Here is a 20747-nt window from a genome sequence, read left to right as displayed (position 1 = left end):
GTTATCTCTTTCATCTTGTTGTTCCTGTGACAATTAGCTCATGGCGGATTAACGTTTTACTTTTTCTTACTTACTTTTCAATTTAGCCAGAAGCTGTTCATAAACCTGAAGGTTGGATTTCATCTTTCAAAGCTTTTTGCCCTCTTCCCTGTGATTACCAAACCAATATAGGAACCTGAGTTGTACAGAAGATGTCCATTCAGTCATACAGCTGGGCTCTTACCTGGGTAACAGGTTACACCTGCATCCTCACCATGACCACAGTTGTGAGTTCCCCAACCAGGGAAGGAACACGACCGGAGATGGGATTCTGTCCCCTCGCAGGAAACATCATCCATCCAAATATTGCCGGTACCTTGTCCAAACCGAGCACTACCATGCACTGACAGGGCGGGTCCACATTGAAGCTCCTTGCAAAGTACAGTGGCATCTGCCAAATCCCAGCCATCATCACAAACCGTGCCCCAACTTCCATCGTACAACACCTCCACAGTTCCAGAGCACGGATCTTTCGAATTGACCAATCTCACAGCCGATCCTGAGAGAACAGAGTGGACCCGTTATTTCAAAGGACAACGATGATATCCGAATCATCCTCCCTGTGATTGGCCATCGTTCATCATTTACCTTCCTGGCACCAATACCCACATGTTTTATGTAGATTTCCAAGGGTCTGCAAATCTCTTAGAGAGCGAGACAGAAAGTGACAGACAGACAGAAGGTTGACTGGTGGCAGCTCTTCCCTCACTGGTTTCTACCTCCCTCTCACTCTCTCTCTCGCTCTCTCTATCTCTCTCCCTGCATCTGTTGCTTTTACATAGAATTACAAGATTCAGCACGGTTATTGCAGAGAGTAAGAGACATCAGACAGACGGTCAGACAGACAGATGACCGGTGGTGGATTCACCAGATGCTCACCGGGCCCCATTCAAAGCTTGAAAAGGCTGGATTCTCACTTTGACCTCTGCCTGCGCAGGAAGTAAACCCACGCACTGGGTGCTGCTGGGCATCACAGACCTGCTATACAACCAACCTTGCTGACCCACCTCAGTCAAGAGGGGAATATGGAGACTTTGCCAGCTGGCATTGTGGACATGTGGACAGAGTCATTCAGATAGCATGTACCAGGAAAGGCAAAGGAAACGTTACTGTTTACCTTATAAAGGTACTCTTTCACAGGAAACCTACTCTAATGTTGGAATTACATTGTAAATATCTACCTCACAGAGTTCGTCACGCTCTGGGACACGGGTTCCGAATATTCACGTCTTACAGAGCCAGCGGAAGCCTTACTCACGTGCGACAGTTACAGGGCGACTTTGAAATGATGCTATCCAACGACCTGAAACCTGGGTTTTGTAGGAACATGTGTACTGGCCCTGGCTGCTGACAGTGATGTTCGGAATGGTGTAGGTGAAGGATTGCTGGCTGATGCTGCTGTTGATGATGGCAACCGTGTCCTTTAGGAACAGAAAGCGGCCTGTAGGGACACCGTCTGGAACTGTGCAGCTGATGGTGACTGATTCGCCGTCAGCTCTCACGGAGATGCTCGGCTGGGTTGCAGGATCTAACGAATAAAACAAATCATCTCACTGAAATATCCAACATCGGAGCAGGAGTCGGTCATTCGGCCCTTCAAGTTGACCTCGCCCATTCAATAATATCGTTCCTCATTATTCAACCCAGTCCACTGCTCCCTTGCTTTCTCGCTGTCATCTGTAAATCATCTATCCGACTCCAACTGGAATAGTATGGGACATTTTCACCTCGCCCGCTTCCTGAAGCAGAGAATCCCACAGGCTCCCCACTCTCTAAGTGAAGGCATTACTCCTTTTCTCGATCCCACTCTGTCCTCATTAGACTGTGATTCTGGACTCCGCCCGTGATTTGGAACATCTTTCCTGTGATTATCCTTGACTAGTTCTTTTAGAATGTTTTGAACTTTCTATGAGATCTCTCACCATTCTTCCAAACACCAGGGACCATAGTCCGAACCAATCCAGTCTCTCTTCATACATCAGCCCTGCCATCCCAGAAAACAGTCTTTGTTGAACTATCTCTGCAACCAGAACATCCCCCTGCAGATAAGGAGACCCAAGGTGCACACACAAAAGTCCAGTTGTGCTATCAAGATATCCGGTCCTGCTAGTGAATCCTCTTCCTATGAAGGACAAATTCCATTTGCTTTCTTCATTCCCTGCTACAGCGGCCACAATTTCTGTTCGTGACTGGTGTAGAACACCCAGGTTCATTTTTACCACCCTGCTTTCCCCATCTAACACCGTTTGGATCCGAATTCATCTTCCTGACACTTTGCACTGCACTGGATACCCTCTCGCTTATCCACGTTAAACTGCATCTGCTGTACATTGCCACTCACTCCGCGTGTCCAAATCCCGCTGACTGTATCAGTGTGATGGGACATTGCTGTCATGAGACGACATGACCCAACCATAAGGTGTATCTCCTTGAGCAAATCTAGTCGATCTTTTCACAGACTGGACAGGGTAACACTCGGAACGGTATTCCGGATGGAGGGGTGTGTCCAGAACAAAGGGGTCACCGCTTCGAAAATATGGAAACTGCCGAGCAAAGGAATTAACTTGCATTTTCTGAACAATGTGTGCTTCAATAAAACACAGCTGAAAATGAATTATATCTGAGCGTGGAGGTTCTGCCGACAGGAAATATCATCAAAACACATTGGAACAATTCAGGACTTGGTAAATTTGACAAAACAGACACAAGTGGAAAGGTGTGGTGCTGGAAAGGCAGAGCTGGTCACGCAGCATCCAGGAGCAGGAAAGTCGATGTTTCGAGCAAAAGCCCTTCATCAGCATCTTCATTCCTAATGAATTCCTCATGCTCTAATCGTCGACTCAGATGCTGCCTGACCCGCTGTGCTTTTCCAACACCACACCATTAGACTCGGATCGCTGGCATCTGCAGGTCAGTCATCACTTTGTCCAGAACTGACACAAGACTCACTCACTTGTAACAACAATATCAACAGGTTGACTCAGAGAGCTGGGTGACCATTGCTCTGTCACCTCAATCCGATAGGAACATTGGTAGCTCCCTTGGTCGCTGGTGGTGACGTTGTCAGTGACATATGTGAGGGCTCCTTGTCCGATGATGAGAGAATTCGAGTCCTTCAGCAACTCCAGATGTCCAGTCAAGTTGCTGTGTGGAACTGTGCAGTTAATAGTGAGTGAATCTCCAGCCACGTAGAGTGCCAATGAAGGGCTGACAGAGATTGTCGGCTCCGTTGAAGGATCTAAAAAGAGGGAAATCGGCAAAGGAGATTTCAGAAATCTGCAATTGTATTCTGTCTGATTAATGTGTGGGGTATTCTCGTTATTGCCAACTATAAAGGGTAGAGTCTCAATCATATGATTGGAGAGCCTTTTACCATTCTGTTTAACGTTACTGGATTTCAAATGTACTGAAACATGAGGAATGTAGAATGATAGAAATCTGCAATTGTATTATGTTCGATTAATGTGTGGGATGTTCTCGTTATTGACAACTCAGTTAGATTTGAGTCCCTACAGTGTGGAAACAGGCCCTTCGGCCCAACAAGTCCACACTGACCCTCTGAAGAGCCACCCACACAGATCCATTCTCCTACATTTACCCCTGACGAATGCACCTAACACTACGGGCAATTTAGCATGGTCAATTCATCTGACTTGCACATCTTTGGACTCTGCCAGGAAACCGGAACACCCGCTGGAAACTCACGCAGACACGGAGATAATGTGCAAACTCCACACAGACAGGTGCCTGAGGCAGGAATTGAACTTGTGATCCTGGCACCAGGAGGCAGCAGTGCAAACCACTGAGCCACCGGGCTACCCAAACAGTCTGCCGCCCCAACTATAAACGGTGGAGTGTCAATCATGTGCTTGGAGACCCGTTTGCCATTCTGTTAAATGTGACTGTATTTCCTATCTCCTGAAACATGAGGAATGTGGAATGAAAGAAATTGGGAGCCAAACTAGGCCTTTTAGCATTTTGAGAGTGCTCGACCATTCATAATGATCACAGCTGATCGGTTCGCTCAACAGCTTTGTTCGTCTGAGATGTTATTCCCTTGCTGTTTCTTTAGCACCAAACACATTGACGATAAACAAACCGAGATGAAATAGCGTCCAAAACTGTCGCCATTTCATCTCTGATTAATGGTCCTACATCGCCACCGTATCCCTCACTGATCTCTCCTTATCTTTCAGTCTCTCTCTTTCTCTCGCACCCTCCCTCTCGCTGTCTCTCTCTATCCCACTTTCTCCCGCTCCGAACTCCCTAATATCTCTGAATCGTAATAATCCTTTTCTGATCTCTGTTTAGCATGTTTCCTATATGTCTATGGTATCCGATTCATTACCTTAGATTTGCACCATCGGTTTGTCCACTTCCTTCATAGTGGGTCAAGCATAAAGACAACACTTCATGGACTTACACCCTTTAAATCTGATGTCGTCACATTTCCACACACATTTTTGTTTCTTCACTGCAATATGACACTCACCCGTAGTGTTCAATCCTTGCATTAACTGGAACAATCTGCACCATCATTAACCTACAATCCTAAATTCAGGTTTAGGTTTAATGGACTAATATTCCAGGCAAATGAAACCACACACACACAAGTCCATTCAAAACCTGATCCACAGGCCGTGTTTTACAATTCACTCGGACTCCGGTTCCAGTATATTCCAGGTGGAGCACGTTCTTTGGGAACAGCTGCCCCTTCACCAGTTGCTCTGCAAATATCCCATGGGTTTCAACACAATTCTCACGGTCACCAAACATTGAGTCACACAGTTATCTCTTTCATCTTGTTGTTCCTGTGGCAATTAGCTCATGGCGGATTAAGGTTTTACCTTTTCCTTTCTTACTTTTCAATTTAGCCAGAAGCGATTCATAAACCTGAAGGTTGGATTGCATCTTTCAAAGCTTTTTGCCCTCTTCCCTGTGATTACCAAACCAATATAGGAACCTGAGTTGTACAGAAGATGTCCATTCAGTCATACAGCTGGGCTCTTACCTGGGTAACAGGTTACACCTGCATCCTCACCATGACCACAGTTGTGGGTTCCCCAACCAGAGAAGGAGCAAGACCGGAGATGGGATTCTGTCCCCTCGCAGGAAACGTCATCCATCCAAATATTGCCGGTACCTTGTCCAAACCGAGCACTACCATGCACTGACAGGGCGGGTCCACATTGAAGCTCCTTGCAAAGTACAGTGGCATCTGCCAAATCCCAGCCATCATCACAAACCGTGCCCCAACTTCCATCGTACAACACCTCCACAGTTCCAGAGCACGGATCTTTCGAATTGACCAATCTCACAGCCGATCCTGAGAGAACAGAGTGGACCCGTTATTTCAAAGGACAACGATGATATCCGAATCATCCTCCCTGTGATTGGCCATCGTTCATCATTTACCTTCCTGGCACCAATACCCACATGTTTTATGTAGATTTCCAAGGGTCTGCAAATCTCTTAGAGAGCGAGACAGAAAGTGACAGACAGACAGAAGGTTGACTGGTGGCAGCTCTTCCCTCACTGGTTTCTACCTCCCTCTCACTCTCTCTCTCGCTCTCTCTATCTCTCTCCCTGCATCTGTTGCTTTTACATAGAATTACAAGATTCAGCACGGTTATTGCAGAGAGTAAGAGACATCAGACAGACGGTCAGACAGACAGATGACCGGTGGTGGATTCACCAGATGCTCACCGGGCCCCATTCAAAGCTTGAAAAGGCTGGATTCTCACTTTGACCTCTGCCTGCGCAGGAAGTAAACCCACGCACTGGGTGCTGCTGTGCATCACAGACCTGCTATACAACCAACCTTGCTGACCCACCTCAGTCAAGAGGGGAATATGGAGACTTTGCCAGCTGGCATTGTGGACATGTGGACAGAGTCATTCAGAGAGCAAGGGGCAGGAAATGCAAACGCAACGTTACTGTTTACCTTATAAAGGTACTCTTTCACAGGAAACCTACTCTAATGTTGGAATTACATTGTAAATATCTACCTTGCAGAATTAGTCACGCTCTGGGACACGGGTTCCGAATATTCACGTCTTACAGAGCCAGCGGAAGCCTTACTCACGTGCGACAGTTACAGGGCGACTTTGAAATGATGGTATCCAACGACCTGAAACCTGGGTTTTGTAGGAACATGTGTACTGGCCCTGGCTGCTGACAGTGATGTTCGGAATGGTGTAGGTGAAGGATTGCTGGCTGATGCTGCTGTTGATGATGGCAACCGTGTCCTTTAGGAACAGAAAGCGGCCTGTAGGGACACCGTCTGGAACTGTGCAGCTGATGGTGACTGATTCGCCGTCAGCTCTCACGGAGATGCTCGGCTGGGTTGCAGGATCTAACGAATAAAACAAATCATCTCACTAACATATCCAACATTGGAGCAGGAGTAGGCCACTCGGCCCTTCAAGTTTACTTCTCCCATTCAATAATATCGTGCCTCATCCTTCAACCCAGTCCACTGCTCCCTTGCTTTCTCGCTGTCATCTGTAAAACATCTATCCGACTCCAACTCTAACATTATTCAATATTTTCACCTCGCCCGCTTCCTGAGGCAAAGAATCCCATGGGCTCCCCACTCTCTGAGTGAAGACATTACTCCTTTTCTCAATCCCACCTTGTCTCCTTTAGACTGTGAGTCTGGAGTCTGCTGGTAATCGGGAACATCCTTCCTGTGTTTAGCCTTGTCTAGTTCTTTTAGAATGTTGTAACTTTCTATGAGATCCCTTACCATTCTCCCAAACAACAGTGACCATAGTCCTAACCAATCCAGTCTGTCTTCCTACGTCAGCCCTGCCATCCCAGAAAACAGTCTGGGAAATCTTTGTTGAACTATCTCTGTAACTAGAACATCCTCCTGCAGATATGGCGATCCAAGGTGCACACACAAAAGTCCAGTTGTGCGATCAAGATATCCCATCCTGGTACCGAATCCTCTTCCTATGAAGGGCGTCATCCCATTTGCTTTCTTCATTCCCTGCTACACCAGCAACGATTACTGTTCGTGATTGGTGTAGAGGAACATCCAGGTTCATTTTTACCTCCCTGTTTTGACCATCTAACACCGTTTGGGTAATAACACACCTTGCTGACACTTTGCACTGCACTGGATAACCTCTCCCTGATCTGCATCAAACTTCAACTGCCCTACATTTGCCACTCACTCCCCCGGTCTAAATCCCGGTGACTGTATCAGTGTGACGGCATCTTTCTGTCATGTGACTACATGACCCAACCATAAGGTGTGTCTGTTTGAACAAAAACAAGATCTTTTAAAAGGACTGAGCAGGTAAACCATCAAAACGGTGTCCCGGATGGTGGGGAGTGCGGAACAACTGGGTCATGGCCTCAGGAAATGTGGAAACTGCAGTGCAATAGAAGGAAAGGCTGCATTTTCTGAACATTGTGTGGTTAAAAAAAAAACAGCTGAAAATGAATTCCAGGCCTACATTGGAGATTCAGACCCCAGAATAGATCCGGGAAACACAATGGAAAAATTCAGGAACTGGAAATGTTTCCAAACCAACAACCGCTGAACTAATTGGTGCTGGAAAGGCAAAGCAGGTCAGGCAGCATCCAGGAGCAGGAGAGTCGATGTTTCGAGTTGAAGATCTTCATCAGCATCTTCATTCCTCTCGACTCTCCTGCTCCTTGGATGCTGCTGACCGGCTGTACTTTTCCAACACCACACCATACGACTCTGATCTCCAACATCTGCTGTCCTCACTTTCTACAAAACTGACACAAGACTCACTCACTTGTGACAACAATTTCAACAGGTTGACTCAGAGAGCTGGGTGACCATTGCTCTGCCACCTCAATCCGATAGGAACATTGGTAGCTCCCTTGGTCGCTGGTGGTGACGTTGTCAGTGACATATGTGAGGTCTCCTTGTCCGATGATGAGAGAATTCGAATCCTTCAGCAACTCCAGATGTCCAGTCAAGTTGCTGTGTGGAACTGTGCAGTTAATAGTGAGTGAATCTCCAGCCACGTAGAGTGTCAATGAAGGGCTGACAGAGATTGTCGGCTCCGTTGAAGGATCTAAAAAGAGGGAAATCGGCAAAGGAGATTTCAGAAATCTGCAATTGTATTCTGTCTGATAAATGTGTGCGATGTTCTTGTTATTGCCAACTATAAAGGGTCGAGTCTCAATCATGTGATTGGAGACCCGTTTGCCACTCTGTTTAATGTCACTGCATTTCAAATCTCCTGAAACATGAGGAATGTAGAATGATAGAAACTTAGTGCCAGAGTAGGTCTTCTGGCCTTTTTAGAATGCTCCATCATTCAAAATGGTCAAACCTGATCAGTTAGTTCAGCATCTTTGTTCGGATGAGTCTTTATTCCCTTGCCGTGTCTTTAGCTCCACCCACATTGTCGCTACATCATCCGAGATGAAATAACTTCCAAAACTTTCCCCCTTTCATCTCTGATTAAAGGTACTACCCCACCAGCCTTTCTGTCACTGCTGTCTCTCTCTCTCTCTCTCTCTAGCCGACCCCCTTTCTCTCGCTCCAAATTCTCAAATATCTCTGAATCTTAAGAAACCTTTTCTGATCCCCTTTGAGCATGTTTCTGGTATGTCTATGATATCCGATTTATTAACTTAGATTTGCACTTTCGTATTGTCCACCTTATTCCATGCGTAATGCTTAATAGACTTAAATCCTTTAAGTTTGATCTGTCATCATATTTCCTCACACTTTCTTGCTTCCTCAGAGTAATACAACACTCACACATCGTGTCCCTTTCCTTGTATTAACTGAAGCAATCTACACAACCACTAACCTATAATCCTCCATTCTTCTTAGCTTTAATGTTCTAATTTACCAGGCAACTGAACGACATCGCGGATAGTCTCATTCAACATCTGATCCACAGCTCATGCTTTACAATTCACTCAGAGTCTGGTTCCAGCACGTTCCAGGTGGAGCATGTCCTTTGGGAATAGCAGCCTCTACCCCAGTATTGGTGCAAATATCCAATGGGTTTCAACACAATTCTCACGGTCACCAAACATTGAGCCATGCAGTTATTTCTTTCATTTTGTTGACCCTGAGTCAACTCGTGGTTCATTAAGTTTTTGGTTTTCGTTTGTTGACTTTTGAATTTAGCCATATGCTATTAATAATCTTTAAAGTAACCAATCTTTCCCCGCATTTCGCAATTTTCACTGTGATTGCCCATTCTATTTGGGAACTGAGTTGTACAGAAGATGTCCATTCGGTTATACAGCTGGTCTCTTACCTGGGTAACAGGTTACACCTGCATCCTCACCATGACCACAGTTGTGGGTTCCCCAACCAGAGAAGGAGCAAGACCGGAGATGGGATTCTGTCCCCTCGCAGGAAACGTCATCCATCCAAATATTGCCGGTACCTTGTCCAAACCGAGCACTACCATGCACTGACAGGGCAGGTCCACATTGCAGCTCCTTGCAAAGTACAGTGGCATCTGTCAAATCCCAGCCATCATCACAAACCGTGCCCCAACTTCCATCGTACAACACCTCCACAGTTCCAGAGCACGGATCTTTCGAATTGACCAATCTCACAGCCGATCCTGAGAGAACAGAGTGGACCCGTTATTTCAGAGGACAACGATGATATCCGAATCATCCTCCCTGTGATTGGCCATCGTTAATCATTTACCTTCCTGGCACTAATAGTCTCTCTCTCGCTCGCTCCCTATATCTGTCTCTTTTATGCAGGTTTACAAGGTTCAGCACCGCAATTACAAAGAGAGAGACCGAGACAGACACAGACAGATGAGCGGTGCCGTATTAACCAGATGCTCACGGGCCTCATTCAAAGTTTGAGAAGGCTGGATTCTCACTTTGATCACTGCCTGTGCAGGAAGGAAACCCACACACTGTGTTACCCTGTGTATCGGAGACCAGCTGACCAGCCAACATTGCTACCCCACCTCAGTCAAGAGGAGAACATCGAGACGATATTGTGGACATGTGGACAGAGTTATTCAGATAGCATGTACCAGGAAAGGCAAAGGGAACGTTACTGTTTACCTTATAAAGGTACTCTTTCACAGGAAACCTACTCTAATGTTGGAATTACATTGTAAATATCTACCTCGCAGAATTACTCAAGATCTGGGACACGGGTTCCGAATATTCACGTCTTACAGAGCCAGCGGAAGCCTTACTCACGTGCGACAGTTACAGGGCGACTTTGAAATGATGCTATCCAACGACCTGAAACCTGGGTTTTGTAGGAACATGTGTACTGGCCCTGGCTGCTGACAGTGATGTTCGGAATGGTGTAGGTGAAGGATTGCTGGCTGATGCTGCTGTTGATGATGGCAACCGTGTCCTTTAGGAACAGAAAGCGGCCTGTAGGGACACCGTCTGGAACTGTGCAGCTGATGGTGACTGATTCGCCGTCAGCTCTCACGGAGATGCTCGGCTGGGTTGCAGGATCTAACGAATAAAACAAATCATCTCAATGAAATATCCAACATCGGAGCAGGAGTCGGTCATTCGGCCCTTCAAGTTGACCTCGCCCATTCAATAATATCGTTCCTCATTATTCAACCCAGTCCACTGCTCCCTTGCTTTCTCGCTGTCATCTGTAAAACATCTATCCGATTCCATCTGGAATAGTATGGGACATTTTCACCTCGCCCGCTTCCTGAAGCAGAGAATCCCACAGGCTCCCCACTCTCTGAGTGAAGACATTACTCCTTTTCTCAATCCCGCTCTGTCCTCATTAGACTGTGATTCTTGACTCTGCCCGTGATTTGGAACATCTTTCCTGTGATTATCCTTGACTCGTTCGTTTAGAATGTTTTGAACTTTCTATGAGATCCCTCACCATTCTCCCAAACATCAGGGACCACAGTCCGATCCAATCCAGTCTCTCTTCATACGTCAGCCCTGCCATCCCAGAAAACAGTCTTTGTTGAACTATCTCTGTAACCAGAACATCCTCCTGCAGATAAGGAGACCCAAGGTGCACACACAAAAGTCCAGTTGTGCTATCAAGATATCCCATCCTGGTAGTGAATCCTCTTCCTATGAAGGACAAGATTCCATTTGCTTTCTTCATTCCCTGCTACAGCGGCCACAATTACTGTTCGTGACTGGTGTAGAGGAACACCCAGGTTCATTTTTACCTCCCTGCTTTCCCCATCTAACACCGTTTGGATCCTAATTCACCTTCCTGACACTTTGCACTGCAATGGCTACCCTCTCGCTTATCCACGTTAAACTGCATCTGCTGTACATTGCCACTCACTCCGCGTGTCCAAATCCCGCTGACTGTATCAGTGTGATGGGACATTGCTGTCATGAGACGACATGACCCAACCATAAGGTGTATCTCCTTGAGCAAATCTAGTCGATCTTTTCACAGACTGGACAGGGTAACACTCGGAACGGTATTCCGGATGGAGGGGTGTGTCCAGAACAAAGGGGTCACCGCTTCGAAAATATGGAAACTGCCGAGCAAAGGAATTATCTTGCATTTTCTGAACAATGTGTGCTTATATAAAACACAGCTGAAAATGTATTATGTCTGAGCGTGGAGGTTCTGCCGACAGGAAATATCATCAAAACACATTGGAACAATTCAGGACTTGGTAAATTTGACAAAACAGACACAAGTGGAAAGCTGTGGTGCTGGAAAGGCAGAGCTGGTCACGCAGCATCCAGGAGCAGGAAAGTCGATGTTTCGAGCAAAAGCCCTTCATCAGCATCTTCATTCCTAATGAATTCCTTATGCTCTAATCGTCGACTCAGATGCTGCCTGACCCGCTGTGCTTTTCCAACACCACACCATTAGACTCGGATCGCTGTCCAGAACTGACACAACACTCACTCACTTGTAACAACAATTTCAACAGGTTGACTCAGAGAGCTGGGTGACCATTGCTCTGTCACCTCAATCCGATAGGAACATTGGTAGCTCCCTTGGTCGCTGGTGGTGACGTTGTCAGTGACATATGTGAGGGCTCCTTGTCCGATGATGAGAGAATTCGAGTCCTTCAGCAACTCCAGATGTCCAGTAAAGTTGCTGAGTGGAACTGTGCAGTTAATAGTGAGTGAATCTCCAGCCACGTAGAGTGTCAATGAAGGGCTGACAGAGATTGTCGGCTCCGTTGAAGGATCTAAAAAGAGGGAAATCGGCAAAGGAGATTTCAGAAATCTGCAATTGTATTCTGTCTGATTAATGTGTGGGGTATTCTCGTTATTGCCAACTATAAAGGGTAGAGTCTCAATCGTATGATTGGAGAGCCTTTTACCATTCTGTTTAATGTTACTGGATTTCAAATGTACTGAAACATGAGGAATGTAGAATGATAGAAATCTGCAATTGTATTATGATCGATTAATGTGTGGGATGTTCTCGTTATTGACAACTCAGTTAGATTTGAGTCCCTACAGTGTGGAAACAGGCCCTACGGCCTGACAAGTCCACACTGACCCTCTGAAGAGCCACCCACCTAGACCCATTCTCCTACATTTACCCCTGACGAATGCACCTTACACTACGGGCAATTTAGCATGGTCAATTCATCTGACTTGCACTTCTTTGGACTCTGCCAGGAAACCCGCACACCCGGAGGAAACTCACGCAGACACGGAGATAATGTGCAAACTCCACACAGACAGGTGCCCGAGGCAGGAATTGAACTCGGGATCCTGGCACCAGGAGGCAGCAGTGCAAACCACTGAGCCACCGGGCCAGCCAAACAATCAGCCGCCCCAAGTATAAACGGTGGAGTGTCAATCATGTGCTTGGAGACCGTTTTGCCATTCTGTTAAATGTGACTGTATTTCCTATCTCCTGAAGCTTGAGGAATGCGGAATGAAAGAAATTGGGATCCAAACTAGGCCTTTTGGCATTTTGAGAGAGCTCCACCATTCATCATGATCACAGCTGATCGGTTCGCTCAACAGCTTTGTTCGTCTGAGATGTTATTCCCTTGCTGTTTCTTTAGCACCAAACACATTGACGATAAACAAACCGAGATGAAATAGCGTCCAAAACTGTCGCCATTTCATATCTCTGATTAATGGTCCTACATCGCCACCGTATCCCTCACTGATCTCTCCTTATCTTTCTCTCTCTCTCTTTCTCTCGCACCCTCCCTCTCGCTGTCTCTCTCTATCCCACTTTCTCCCGCTCCGAACTCCCTAATATCTCTGAATCGTAATAATCCTTTTCTGATCTCTGTTTAGCATGTTTCCTATATGTCTATGGTATCCGATTCATTACCTTAGATTTGCACCATCGGTTTGTCCACTTCCTTCATAGTGGGTCAAGCATAAAGACAACACTTCATGGACTTACACCCTTTAAATCTGATGTCGTCACATTTCCACACACTTTTTTGTTTCTTCACTACAATATGAAACTCACCCGTAGAGTTCAATCCTTGTATTAACTGGAACAATCTACACCATCATTAACCTACAATCCTAAGTTCTGGTTTAGGTTTAATGGACTAATTTTCCAGGCAAATGAAACCACACTCTCACACAAGTCCATTCAAAACCTGATCCACAGGCCGTGTTTTACAATTCACTCGGACTCCGGTTCCAGTATATTCCAGGTGGAGCACGTTCTTTGGGAACAGCTGCCCCTTCACCAGTTGCTCTGCAAATATCCCATGGGTTTCAACACAATTCTCACGGTCGCCAAACATTGAGTTACACAGTTATTTCTTTCATCTTGTTGTCCATGTGACAATTAACTCATGGTGGATTAAGTTTTTACCTTTTCCTTTCTTGCTTTTGAATTTAGCCAGAAGCTGTTCATAAACCTGAAGGTTGGATTGCATCTTTCAAAGCTTTTTGCCCTCTTCCCTGTGATTACCAAACCAATATAGGAACCTGAGTTGTACAGAAGATGTCCATTCAGTCATACAGCTGGGCTCTTACCTGGGTAACAGGTTACACCTGCATCCTCACCATGACCACAGTTGTGGGTTCCCCAACCAGGGAAGGAGCAAGACCGGAGATGGGACTCTGTCCCCTTGCAGGAGACGTCATCCATCCAAATATTGCCGGTACCTTGTCCAAACCGAGCGTTACTGTGCACTGACAGGGCGGGTCCACATTGCAGCTCCTTGCAAAGTACAGTGGCATCTGCCAAATCCCAGCCATCATCACAAACCGTGCCCCAACTTCCATCGTGAAAGATTTCCACTCTTCCTGAGCAACGATCATCGGAATTGACTAATCTCACACCCGAACCTGAGAGAACAGAGTGGATCCATTACTTCTACTCAGAATAAGAACGGACCTTTCCAAATCATTCCCTTTTGATTCCCCGTTGTTGTTTCCTGTTTATGTGGTTGACACAGGTACGTTTCATGCAGATGTATAGAGCAGAACACCATTGACTGGTTGTAATTTCCAATCATTATTTAGATTACTTACAGTGTGGAAACAGGCCCTCAGGGGCAGCAAGTCCACACCGGCCCGTCGAAGCGCAACCCACCCAGACCCATTCCCCTACATTTACCCATGCCCCTACATTTACCCATGCCCCTACATTTACCCATGCCCCTACATTTACCCATGCCCCTAATACTACAGGCAACCTAACCTGCACATTTTTGGACCGTGCAAATTCTCGCCTGAGGCGGGAATTGAACCCGGGTATCTGAGGTCTGTGAGTCAGCAGTGCTAACCACTGTGCCACTGTGCCACCGTGCCGTCCAATCGTTGCTCACGAGTTGGCAAGTTAGTCAATGTGTGCACACTTTATTTTGTTTACTGTAAGTTATAATGATGTACAGGTAAAACATAAGGGCAACACAATCCCAGCTTCTGCTCTTTCATTAGAGAGAGCGAATGATTGTTGATGTGATCAAGAGGAATCTTTTTTTTCAGGTCAGCTATACATGAAAGCAGATGTATAGATTGGAGGATTTGAGCTATAGTGTGAGGCTGAACAGGCTGGTGCTGTTTTACCTGGAGCGTCGGTGGCTGAGGGGTGACCATATAAACGTTTACAAATTTATGAGGGGCACAGATAGGGTAAATAGGCAAAATCTTTTCCCTGGGGTCTGGGAGTCCAGAACTAAAGTGCATAGGTTTTGGGTGAGAGGGGAAAGATATAAAAGAGACCTAAGGGGCAACCGTTTCACACAGAGGGTGGTATATGTAGAGAATGAGCTGCCAGAGGAAGTGGTGGAGGCTGGTACAGTTGCAACATTTAAGAGGCATTTGGCTGGGTATATGAATAGGAAGGGTTTGGAGGGATATGGGCCGGGTGCTGGCAGGTGGGACTAGGTTGGGTTGGGATATCTGGTCGGCGCGGACGGGTTGGACTGAAGGGTCTGTTTCCATGCTGTACATCTCTATGACTCTATTACTCAGCCTGTGTTAATGAACTGAACCCAGACTGGGTGTGTGTCTGTGTGTCAGAAAACAACCATCCACTCAACCTTGCAAACTGACCCCAGTGAGGACAACAACACTGAGCTTTTGTTTTACTTTACGTTTTATTTGTGTTTTTAGACTAAAGCTTCCTTTACTGTTTTAATCTGGAAGTAATCCGACAGATACAGAGTAAATCTATTTCTACATCATCCCCATCAGGCTAGAACAGCATACAGTCAGATACAGTGTCCTTTCTACACTGTCCTCCTCAAACCGTCCCAGGATAGGGACAACATGGTTTTAGATGTGGAAGAAAGAACCTCTCCACTTTTAATTTAAGAGTGAAGCTGTCATGTCACAGAACCCCCCATCAAACATTCTGAAGTCATGCACAACATGAGATTCGATACAGAGGAAGGGTGGGTCTGTTTTTATAAATTAAAATTTAAGGACTCTACTGTTTTAATTAAAATGTAAAACACTCTCTGCACTGTCCCTCATTAAACTCTCCCAGAACCGAGCAGCATGGCGTTAAAGCTACCTTTACACAACCCTCATCTATTATTTCCAGGATAGAGACAACTCAGACACGATACCGTGTTATGCGTGCTCGACACTGACCCCATCAAACACTCCCAGGACAGGGACAGAACGTTGGCAGGGACAAAACCCATCAAAAACCCCCAGGACTCGGATCGATACAGAGTAATGATTTCTTTACATAATCTCCATCAAATATACTTTTAGATGAGCAAAAGCAAACCTCTTTCAATACTGTCCTGTATCCTCGCTCTGATTTCTGATCATGTGAAGGAAACTGAGTTGTACGGAAGGATTCATCCATTTGTACGGTTAGGTCTTACCTGGGTAACAGGTTACACCTGCATCCTCACCATGACCACAGTTGTGGGTTCCCCAACCAGGGAAGGAACAAGACCGGAGATGGGACTCTGTCCCCTTGCAGGAAACGTCATCCATCCAAATATTGCCGGTACCTTGTCCAAACCGAGCGTTACTGTGCACTGACAGGGCGGGTCCACATTGCAGCTCCTTGCAAAGTACAGTGGCATCTGCCAAATCCCAGCCATCATCACAAACCGTGCCCCAACTTCCATCGTGAAAGATTTCCACTCTTCCTGAGCAACGATCATCGGAATTGACTAATCTCACACCCGAACCTGAGAGAACAGAGTGGATCCATTACTTCTACTCAGAATAAGAACGGACCTTTCCAAATCATTCCCTTTTGATTCCCCGTTGTTGTTTCCTGTTTATGTGGTTGACACAGGTACGTTTCATGCAGATGTATAGAGCAGAACACCATTGACTGGTTGTAATTTCCAATCATTATTTAGATTACTTACAGTGTGGAAACAGGCCCTCAGGGGCAGCAAGTCCACACCGGCCCGTCGAAGCGCAACCCACCCAGACACATTCCCCTACATTTACCCATGCCCCTACATTTACCCATGCCCCTACATTTACCCATGCCCCTACATTTACCCATGCCCCTAATACTACAGGCAACCTAACCTGCACATTTTTGGACCGTGCAAATTCTCGCCTGAGGCGGGAATTGAACCCGGGTATCTGAGGTCTGTGAGTCAGCAGTGCTAACCACTGTGCCACTGTGCCACCGTGCCGTCCAATCGTTGCTCACGAGTTGGCAAGTTAGTCAATGTGTGCACACTTTATTTTGTTTACTGTAAGTTATAATGATACAGGTAAAACATAAGGGCAACACAATCCCAGCTTCTGCTCTTTCATTAGAGAGAGCGAATGATTGTTGATGTGATCAAGAGGAATCTTTTTTTTCAGGTCAGCGATACATGAAAGCAGATGTATAGATTGGAGGATTTGAGCTATAGTGTGAGGCTGAACAGGATGGTGCAGTTTTTCCTGAAGCGTCAGTGGCTGAGGGGTGACCTTATAAACGTTTACAAATTTATGAGGGGCACAGATAGGGTAAATAGGCAAAATCTTTTCCCTGGGGTCTGGGAGTCCAGAACTAAAGTGCATAGGTTTCGGGTGAGAGGGGAAAGATATAAAAGAGATCTAAGGGGCAACCGTTTCACACAGAGGGTGGTATATGTAGAGAATGAGCTGCCAGAGGAAGTGGAGGAGGCTGGTACAGTTGCAACATTTAAGAGGCATTTGGCTGGGTATATGAATAGGAAGGGTTTGGAGGGATATGGGCCGGGTGCTGGCAGGTGGGACTCGATTGGGTTGGGATATCTGGTCGGCGCGGACGGGTTGGACTGAAGGGTCTGTTTCCATGCTGTACATCTCTATGACTCTATTACTCAGCCTGTGTTAATGAACTGAACCCAGACTGGGTGTGTGTCTGTGTGTCAGAAAACAACCATCCACTCAACCTTGCAAACTGACCCCAGTGAAGACAACAACGGTGAGCTTTTGTTTTACTTTACGTTTTATTTGTGTTTTTAGACTAAAGCTTCCTTTACTGTTTTAATCTGGAAGTAATCCGACAGATACAGAGTAAATCTATTTCTACATCATCCCCATCAGGCTAGAACAGCATACAGTCAGATACAGTGTCCTTTCTACACTGTCCTCCTCAAACCGTCCCAGGATAGGGACAACATGGTTTTAGATGTGGAAGAAAGAACCTCTCCACTTTTAATTTAAGAGTGAAGCTGTCATGTCACAGAACCCCCCATCAAACATTCTGAAGTCATGCACAACATGAGATTCGATACAGAGGAAGGGTGGGTCTGTTTTTATAAATTAAAATTTAAGGACTCTACTGTTTTAATTAAAATGTAAAACACTCTCTGCACTGTCCCTCATTAAACTCTCCCAGAACCGAGCAGCATGGCGTTAAAGCTACCTTTACACAACCCTCATCTACTATTTCCAGGATAGAGACAACTCAGACACGATACCGTGTTATGCGTGCTCGACACTGACCCCATCAAACACTCCCAGGACAGGGACAGAACGTTGGCAGGAACAAACCCCATCAAAAACCCCCAGGACTCGGATCGATACAGAGTAATGATTTCTTTACATAATCTCCATCAAATATACTTTTAGATAAGCAAAAGCAAACCTCTTTCAATACTGTCCTGTATCCTCGCTCTGATTTCTGATCATGTGAAGGAAACTGAGTTGTACGGAAGGATTCATCCATTTGTACGGTTAGGTCTTACCTGGGTAACAGGTTACACCTGCATCCTCACCATGACCACAGTTGTGGGTTCCCCAACCAGGGAAGGAGCAAGACCGGAGATGGGACTCTGTCCCCTTGCAGGAGACGTCATCCATCCAAATATTGCCGGTACCTTGTCCAAACCGAGCGTTACTGTGCACTGACAGGGCGGGTCCACATTGCAGCTCCTTGCAAAGTACAGTGGCATCTGCCAAATCCCAGCCATCATCACAAACCGTGCCCCAACTTCCATCGTGAAAGATTTCCACTCTTCCTGAGCAACGATCGTCTGAATTGACCAATCTCACATCCGATCCTGAGAGAACAGAGTGGATCCATTACTTCTACTCAGAATAAGAACGGACCTTTCCAAATCATGCTCTGATTGATTTCTCTTTATCGCCCATTCACGTTTCTGTTACTGACACCCACGTGTTTTATGTTGGTATACAGAAAATAACAAAAAACTGTCGTTTTTTTTCATCGTTAGTCATTGCTCACTCCAAGACAATATCGTCGTAAACAGTAACTTTTGAGGGTGGCACGGTGGCACAGTGGTTAGCATTGCTGACTCGCAGCACCAGAGACCCGGGTTCAATTCCCCCCCTCAGGTGGCTGACTGTGTGGAGTTTGCACGTTCTCCCAGTGTCTGCGTGGATTTCCTCCCACAGTCCAAAGATGTGCAGGCCAGGTGAATTGGCCATGTTAAATGTTAGGTAAGGGGCAAATGTAGGTGTATGGGTCGGTGTGGACTTGTTGGGCCGAAGGGAATTGGAAGAAAGTGAGGACTCAGAGTCGAGAGTGTGTTGCTGGAAAAGCAAGCAGGTTGGGCAGCATCCGAGGAAAATCGACATTTCGGACATAAGCCCTTTGTTGTAAACGTCGACTCTGCTGCTCCTTCGATGCTACCTGCCCGATGTGTCTTTCTAGCGCCACGCGTTTCTACTCTAACCATGTCGAGGCAAAGAATGACTTCTTCCTGATCAAATCCTTTTGCTTAAACCTAAAGGTCTTGAGGCAAATTGAACAGTGTCCAATTCAGTGCAAGCCCTTTGGGGTATTGTACTTGCTTTCCTGTTTTCTACAGTTGGTGGAGATTGATGGTTTTGGAGCTGTTGTCTCAGTCATTTGGACAGTTTGTATATTAAGTGTGATATTCACTGTTACTTTTTTTTCCCATTGAGGACCAAATTAGTATTGATCAAATGGCCTCAATGCCCTTCTGGGTAGCTGGACTGTTCTGCATTGTTGGATGCCCAATCCATCTGACAAACATTGTAAATGCATTTTCTTTCAAACTCTCATAAGATATGGCCATCACTGACTGGGCCCAGCATTTATCACCCCACTCCCTCTGTCCCTAGTTGCCCCTTGAGAAAGTGGTGTTGAGCTGCCTTCTTGAACCACAGCAGTCCATGTACTGTAGGTAGACCCACAATGCTCTTCAGGAAGGAGTGCACTATTACCAATGATGCTACAGATGATTTGGGGAGTCAGGGGAAAATGTACTTCATACAGAAGATGAGATGTTTAACTTCTTCTTAGAACATGGAACAGTACAGCACACGATGTTGCGCCAAGCATGAAGCTAAGTTAAACCATTCCTTTCTACCAACCTTGATCCATATTCCTTCATTCCTTGCATACTCAGGTGCTTATCGAAAAGCCCCTTAAATGGCCCTATCATATCTGCCTCCACCACCACCCCTGGCCATGTGTCACAGGCACCTACCATCCTCTGTGTAAAAAAACTCACCACTCACATCTCCTTTGACTTCCCCTCACTTACATTTCATATATTCTGTGTCGACCTCTGGCCAATGGAGGTATTTCCACCATCACCAATTACTGAACATTGTAGGACCAACAGTTGGTGAAAAAGGCAAATAGGAGTTTGGCCTGTGGATTTGAGCATAGGAGCATGAATATCTTTCTGTAATTGTACATGGTGAGAGCACCCTGGGCTATTGTCTTTGCCGTTTGGGTCTCCTTATCTGAGGAAGGATGTCCTGCCGATGGACCGAGTGCAGCCAAGGTTTACCAGACTGATTTCTCAGCTGGTAGGACTGGTGTCTGAAGGGAAACTGGATCATTTAAGCCAATATTCTCCAGAATTTACTAGAAGGAGGACTGATATCATAGAGACCGATAAAATTCAAGCAGCACT

General features: G+C 46.0%; 1 protein-coding gene across 1 annotated transcript; it reads right to left on the bottom strand.

Moving 5' to 3' along the window:
• Positions 1-203: 203 nt before the first annotated feature.
• Positions 204-9972, bottom strand: LOC140493948 (scavenger receptor cysteine-rich domain-containing protein DMBT1-like). Its single transcript, XM_072592898.1, has 5 exons — positions 9939-9972; positions 9438-9620; positions 6125-6307; positions 5045-5365; positions 204-538 (listed from the first exon to the last, which is right to left on the bottom strand). Exons 1-5 carry the CDS (start codon positions 9970-9972, stop codon positions 204-206), a joined length of 1056 nt encoding a protein of 351 aa, XP_072448999.1.
• Positions 9973-20747: the final 10775 nt, after the last annotated feature.

This window comes from Chiloscyllium punctatum, chromosome 23 (genome assembly GCF_047496795.1).
Source record: "Chiloscyllium punctatum isolate Juve2018m chromosome 23, sChiPun1.3, whole genome shotgun sequence".
In the NCBI taxonomy this organism is placed as follows: Eukaryota; Metazoa; Chordata; class Chondrichthyes; order Orectolobiformes; family Hemiscylliidae; genus Chiloscyllium; species Chiloscyllium punctatum.
Note: the sequence above shows the minus strand (reverse complement) of the source record. Positions and strands in the feature narration are given on the sequence as shown.

What these genes read in the sequence shown, in the direction of transcription:
- LOC140493948 (XM_072592898.1), bottom strand. Translation starts at nt 9,972, where the DNA reads ATGTTGGCTGGTCAGCTGGTCTCCGATACACAGG. An exon ending in TCGCCCTGTAACTGTCGCAC is followed by an intron (nt 5,366 to 6,124) that starts GTGAGTAAGGCT and finishes CTGTTCTCTCAG; the next exon opens with GATCGGCTGTGAGATTGGTC. An exon ending in AACCTGTTACCCAGGTAAGA is followed by an intron (nt 539 to 5,044) that starts GCCCAGCTGTAT and finishes CTGTTCTCTCAG; the next exon opens with GATCGGCTGTGAGATTGGTC.